This window comes from Oryzias melastigma, linkage group LG4 (genome assembly GCF_002922805.2).
Source record: "Oryzias melastigma strain HK-1 linkage group LG4, ASM292280v2, whole genome shotgun sequence".
NCBI lineage: Eukaryota > Metazoa > Chordata > Actinopteri > Beloniformes > Adrianichthyidae > Oryzias > Oryzias melastigma.
Genome location: NC_050515.1, coordinates 15,792,137 through 15,798,865, shown reverse-complemented (window position 1 = coordinate 15,798,865; position 6,729 = coordinate 15,792,137). Strand labels below are relative to the sequence as shown.

At 39.8% G+C, this 6,729-nt stretch overlaps 1 protein-coding gene across 1 annotated transcript in view; it reads left to right on the top strand.

Moving 5' to 3' along the window:
* The window catches only part of pgm1 (phosphoglucomutase 1), a 7,362-nt gene extending 882 nt beyond the window's left edge, over window positions 1-6,480 (top strand). Inside the window, exons 2-11 of the mRNA XM_024278895.2 lie at window positions 1,720-1,882; window positions 2,004-2,147; window positions 2,238-2,363; window positions 2,442-2,632; window positions 2,707-2,861; window positions 2,949-3,064; window positions 3,155-3,290; window positions 3,522-3,705; window positions 3,828-3,962; window positions 5,892-6,480. Of these exons, the coding sequence (XP_024134663.1) occupies window positions 1,720-1,882; window positions 2,004-2,147; window positions 2,238-2,363; window positions 2,442-2,632; window positions 2,707-2,861; window positions 2,949-3,064; window positions 3,155-3,290; window positions 3,522-3,705; window positions 3,828-3,962; window positions 5,892-5,981 (1,440 nt within the window). The 3' untranslated portion in view covers window positions 5,982-6,480. The remainder of the gene's footprint in view (window positions 1-1,719; window positions 1,883-2,003; window positions 2,148-2,237; window positions 2,364-2,441; window positions 2,633-2,706; window positions 2,862-2,948; window positions 3,065-3,154; window positions 3,291-3,521; window positions 3,706-3,827; window positions 3,963-5,891) is intronic.
* The last annotated feature ends 249 nt before the right edge of the window (window positions 6,481-6,729 follow it).

Sequence of the window (6,729 nt, the reverse complement as noted above, 5' to 3'; positions counted from 1 at the left end):
ATTTAGCATGTCTCCAAGGAAAATTATTTCTATTTTTTTTTAACAGTTTTGAGCTGACAGGTGTCATAACTTCCTGTAGTCTCCCAGTCATCTGCTTGATTAAGAAAGGGAGGAATGAACCAACTACTTTTAAAATTTTAAGCAGGAACGAAAGTTTCTTTGCGTAAAGGGGATTCGACACTTTGTTCCGATCTCTAACTTGCATCATCTCTGGTTTTGACATGCATGCTAGTGGTTATAAACTTCTGCAAACAATGTTTTATTGTGCAAATGGATTCCTGAAGAGGGGCTGTTTGCAAAAGGGACTGTAGGGAGATACCACTTAGGAAAGAAAAGAGGGGGGATCGACCAATCAGGTTAGCCCACAGTTGTTTGGTGTTTGAGCAGAGTCCAAGTCACTTATTCTAGAGCAGGGGTCTGCAACCTTCAACCCAAAAGGGTCTATTTCTCACCAACCTAATAGCAGTCACAAAAATGGTAAAATTATGTTTACTTGTATAGTGTTTTAGAGGTCAACCACTCTACTTCTGCACTATGGCCACCCCTAGACAAAGTTTTTACGACATTGCTTTTTAATTATGTAATTGTTGCTATTATGATAAATAAAAATGAGTGTTTTGGGGCATAAATAAAACATTAAGAGAAAATAGCATGAAATAGTATGAAATAGTTCATAACTTTTGACTGTTTCCTATGACTTCCTTTCAAAGTAAAATATACCTTTTTCCACATAGTACCATTTCAGTGCAGCAAATATAGTAGTATCAATAGTGAGTTTCAAAAAAAAAGTTAGTTTATTTTACTATTATTGCCATTAATTTGTGATCACGACTAACTAAAATTGAGCCTAAAGTAATTTAGTGACCCAACCCTTATTAGTGGACCATAAGTCGGATTTAAAACCCTTTATTTTTTCCTCAAAAATCGACAGTGCCCGTTGGAACAGACTTCCTGTGGCATATGCTGCTCGAAAATTTGTGTTCTAGTCCAACTCTAGTAAATTAAGAAGCTTGATGGATTGTTGGAGCATTATGGGTAATGTAGTCAGGTTCCTCACAGAGAAAATTATGCTGTTCTTCCCCTCTTTGTAAATTGGTTCAATAAAGTTAGACTTTTCTGACAATTTTGTTTAAAAAATGTAGCTTCTTGTCCAAAAAACATGTAAACTTTCAAAATTAAAAACATTTAAATGGAGGGATTAAAGAGCCACATGTGCCAGCAGAGAGAGCCTAAGATTGCAGCTCCCTGATCTAGAGGATCATACTTGATCAAACATGAAAATTTGAGGTTTTCCAAATTTTTTGGTCAATGCTATGCTATGAATAGCATAGGTAAATCTGCTTCATAAGAGTAAGAAGTGGAGTCAGACAGAGCAGTGGTTCTCCATTCTTGTGTAAATGCTAAGTAAACTAAGAGCAAGATAAAGGGGGGATTTCAACACTAAAATGGGTGAAGGTGCACATGCTATTTTAGAATAGTGAAGCAGTCACAAAGAACCCCCGAAAACGACCTTACAAAAAAAAGTTGCCTTTTGTTTTAAAAGACGCAATCATGTATTTTCATGATTGGACTACATAACCATTTAATTATCTCCTCATGCCATTTGTGGCATGATCCTCATCCTCAAAGATAGACCCTGATGTTCAACCTTTTTGATCTTCAGTTTGTTGTTTGACTGTCTTAGTGTATATAACTTTTCCTTATTTAACTTTTCTGCAGATAAATCACCTTGTAATTGGTCAGAATGGCATCATGTCCACCCCAGCCGTCTCCTGTGTGATCCGCAAGATAAAGGCAGTGGGGGGGATCATTCTCACAGCCAGCCACAACCCAGGGGGCCCCAATGGAGATTTTGGCATCAAGTACAATATTTCAAGTGGAGGTAAGAGATTCTGATTTAAGTTGTGAAGAGAAGTGCTTATGAAGTACATTTCTTAGGCTTCAGCTTGGTCTTTTTGTGTTCTTGGTGCAGTTGCTTGACCCCACTTTTATTTTGCTGACAGGTCCTGCTCCTGAAGGCATCACGAACAAAATATTTGAGATCAGTAAAGGCCTGCAGGAGTATCACATCTGCCCGGATCTCAAAGTGGACATTTCTACGATCGGGAAACAGACTTTTGAAGTGGAAACGTTTAAGCCTTTTATTGGTAGGAAGCTGTTTATGTTGTTTTTTTAACACAGTTGCTGCATTTGTTTGCTGTTAGTTGAATCTTATTTTTTTCCCTTATTGGTTTCAGTGGAGATTGTTGATTCGGTGGAAGCCTACGCTGAGATGCTAAGGGACATTTTTGACTTTCCTGCACTAAAGAATCTTCTCTCTGGGCCCAATCACATCAACGTCCGTCTGGATGCTATGCATGGAGGTACAAAGGAACACTTTTAGAGCAGCATTAAAGTGAGGTCTGACAGCATAAAGGAAAGCAGACTTTTCCTCCCCTCAGTGGTTGGTCCCTACATCAAGAAGATCGTCTGTGAAGAGCTGGGTTCTCTTGCCAACTCGGCCGTCAACTGTGTGCCACAGGAGGACTTTGGGGGCCACCACCCTGACCCCAACTTGACCTACGCTGCTGACCTGGTCAACACCATGAAGGGTGGAGAGTATGACTTGGGAGCTGCCTTTGATGGTGACGGTGTAAGTGCTCCAACTCCTTTTTGCTGTTTCTTGTTCATTTCTGTGTAACTGACAGACTTTTGCCTCATCTTTAGGACAGAAACATGGTGCTGGGTAAACATGGCTTCTTTGTGAACCCCTCTGACTCTGTAGCCGCCATTGCTGCCAACATAACCAGCATTCCTTACTTTAAGAAGACCGGCGTCAAAGGCCTGGCCCGCAGCATGCCCACTAGTGGAGCTTTGGACAAGTAAAAATGCACAATGCACCAGCAGATAACTTTTACAACTTAAGGGGGGTTTCTGTTGAGTTTATGGTATGTTTTAATCTCCTCCAGCGTGGCTAAAGCTCTGCAGATGGAACTCTATGAAACTCCAACCGGCTGGAAATTCTTTGGCAATCTGATGGATGCTGGGAAACTTTCGCTGTGCGGAGAGGAGAGCTTCGGCACCGGTGGGAACACGCCTTAAGGTTTCTGCGTTTGCTTCTGTGAAAGAGGGGCGTTTCCCCTCATTTACCCAGCCTGTTCTGAACACCTACCAGGCTCGGATCACATTCGGGAGAAGGACGGCTTGTGGGCGGTGCTTGCGTGGCTGTCCATCTTAGCCACCAGGAAACAGAGCGTGGAGGAGATCATGAAGGATCACTGGCAGAAGTTTGGCAGAAACTTTTTCACCAGGTTTGGATAAATGCATTCAGTTCATAGCCAAATATGGGGAGATTCTCAAGTTTTGGAACAAATTGCTTATAAGGTGCAAAAATTTAGTCATTCATCTTAAAACAATATACTCTATTACATGAATGGGCCTTCTTTTTTTTGTAATGTAGAGATTATTTTCCCTCCTGTCCTATTATTTCCAAATATTGGCATATATTATCAAATTTTGATCTATGTGTCTTTTCCGTTCAGGTACGATTACGAAGAGGTGGACTCGGATGCTGCTAACAAAATGATGAAAGACCTGGAGGCACAAATGTCAGAACCGTCCTTTGTAGGAAAGACATTCTCATCAGGCGACAAGAGTTACGTGGTGGCTGTAGCTGACAACTTTGCCTACACAGACCCAGTAGACGGCAGCGTGTCCAAAAACCAGGTAAAGTTGCCTAACATTGTAACACCATTGCTAGCTGTGGCATGCAACAATGTGATTTTTGTATATATATATTTCTTTCTTTTCATCATGATCTCTGTCTACTTGCTCGTTCGTCTTCCCAGGGCCTCCGGATCATCTTCTCCGATGGCTCTAGGATTATTTTCCGTCTCAGTGGCACAGGCAGTGCAGGAGCCACCATCAGGCTGTACATAGACAGCTATGAAAAGGATCCCCAGAAGATTTACCAGGACCCACAGGTTAGGGGAAAACTTACTAGAGTGTCAAACTCAATCAAACAAGGGTCCAAAATCCAAAACACAGCTTAGGTCGTGAGCCGAACAGGATAAACATTTATTGAACACTCAAAAACGAAATTTTTAAAACTTTGAAACCGTAACTTTTTAACATAATTATGAACTAGAAATATAGCATTACCTGCAATAATGCTAGTGTGAATGCTGTAAGCTGAATTTGGCCGCTGAAATTGATAGCTAAAAATGCTAAAGCTAATAGCTGAAAATGCTGAAGCTGATACCCGGCTAAAGTATTAGCTAAATGCCAAATTAGCATAGAAAAATGAAAAGAAAAAAAAACTCAGGCTAGCCAAAACAGCTAGCATGTAGCTGAAAAATATCTAAACTCCAAAATAGCCTAAAAAACTGAAAAAAGCTTAAATTAGACAAAGAGCTAGCATATACTTGAAATATTAGCTGAAATGCAAAATTGCCTAAAACATCTCAGTAAATGCCAAAATAGTCCAAAAAGCTAGCAGAATGCCAATTATTAAAACTTTAAAACCATAACTTTTTAACATAATTATGAATGATAAAAAGCCAGAAATATTATTCCAGAATAAATCAACTTAAACCTTAAATAACTTTAAATAATTTGCCCTCCATAAAAATATATTTTGTCAAAATTATACAAGTTAGAAATGAGCGCAATATAACATCATAAAATGATATGAAGGGCCGGATATAATTACCTGAAGGGCCGGTTTCGGCCCCCGGGCCGCGACTTAAACACATGTGTACTAGAGGATTGAGAGAAATGTTAAGACACGGAGACAAACTACTACAACAATTTTTCAATCCTACTTTTTTTAATTGAACTGGAAAAAAGTCACAAAATTACCAAAGCGATAGCAAAATCCAAATTCTACCACTACCCCTCCAAACGGAGAGCTATGTAAAAATAGTCTCTTTGAATTCGGTGGACTCTAACATTTGATGATGTCATCAATATTCGCCTGTCATTTACATGGAGCTGCTAGCGCTCAGAAAATACGGTTTTATAACTTTAAAAAGTCATGCAAAAACAACAAGTCATGACTTACATTTAAATGTAAACTTGTGTGCTTTAGAGCAGATCCACGTGAAGAAAAGTGCTCTCTGCAGCACAGTTTGATGCAGCTCGCCCTGCCGGCCGACGGATACAGAACTCCCTTCACCCCACCCTTAAAAAAACTGGGAAGAATTTGGATTCAGCTGTATAGTATGCAGAACTCCCAGCTTCCATTAGGTGGAGCTCTTCACCAAGACAAGTTGGATAAATGATTTTTTAAAGGGGGATTGCTCACAGAGAGGTGTTCTAAGAATGACAGAAGATGTGTAGAAAGACATAAAATGTAAAAAAAAAAAAGCACGTGGTGTGACTAGAATTTTTTTATTATCATTATTGGCTTTAACAGGAGTGGACAGGATGGTGATTTAGGGCAAGGAGAGGATACAGTACAGTTGAGAGGATACAGTACAGTTAAGAAGTCCAGCCTTTAATGTTCCCAACAGTTCTGGGAATTTAAATCAAATAAAGCAAAAAAATAAAATATTTTTTTTTATCACAACAAGAGAAGGAAATATATGCAGCTCAGGATTCACTGACTTTGTGTGTGTTTGATTTGTACATCTGGAGAATTTGTAAGAAAAAAAAAAAGAAAAAAAAGGTGAAGTCTCATTTTTTTTTTTTGTTAAATGTTACATGCCATGTAATGTATAGAAATCTTTTTTTAATTCTGACCTCTAGAAGAACTTAAATGTGGTGGTTTTTATACATTTTTTTTTGTTGTATTAGTATTATTAATATAAAAAAGCTGATGTTCACCTAACAGCAGTTACAATCAGTAAGTAGATTGAGTTAATGAGAGTACTTTGGATGAAGTCTGACCCTCTGTGCTCGTTCCTCCTCAGGTGATGCTGGCCCCCCTGGTGGACATCGCCCTCAAGGTCTCGCAGCTCCACGAGAGAACGGGACGCACCGGGCCGACTGTGATCACATGATACCTCTGCCTCATCACGAGCGCGCCCGATTAGCAACATGATACCTCTGCTTCCTCAGAGGTGAAGCTGCCCCCACCACCACCATCCTTTGTGCTATTCTGCCCTCAGTTATTAAATTGGATAAAAGTGGAAAATGCGTGTCATGCAAGGGAATAGTTTAGGTCTTCTGATTTTGCTCAGAGTTAATCACTGCCATCCTGTAGCACCAGACTGTAGTGAGCTTTAAAAGATGCACGGCGGGTGTTGAAAGTTGTGTTTTTGTCTGTGTCGCAGCACATGTGTGTAACCTCCTAACACGTGTTTATTTAGCTTTACATCATGAAACGCTAAAGCGAGGGGAAAGCAGTGACTCTGGGCAGCATGATCATTTTCCCTCCACCTCTTCCCCTGGTGCCTTCCTCCCCCCTCTCCGATGAATTCTTCCAGGTTCCTAAAATCACCTCTCAGCCGGAACCACCTCTAAAGTCACAAAAATAAAATCTAATCAAAAAGGACAAAAGTCAACTGTATTTATTATTGTTTCGTTTAACTAAAGTGCTCACAGATGCGAGGAGCGGTGGCAGCTTTGACGGGCTCTCTTAAGGAAACACAGAATATTTACCAGGAGGAATAAAATAATTTTGAGTAGTTCAGAAAGATTTCAGATAAATTAAGGTTTTTTGTTTTGGAAAGCAAGGAAGCAGTTTCCAGGAGAAAAGCCAAATGTCTTGGAAAAGGTCACTGCAGCAAGAAATATATACAATAGAAG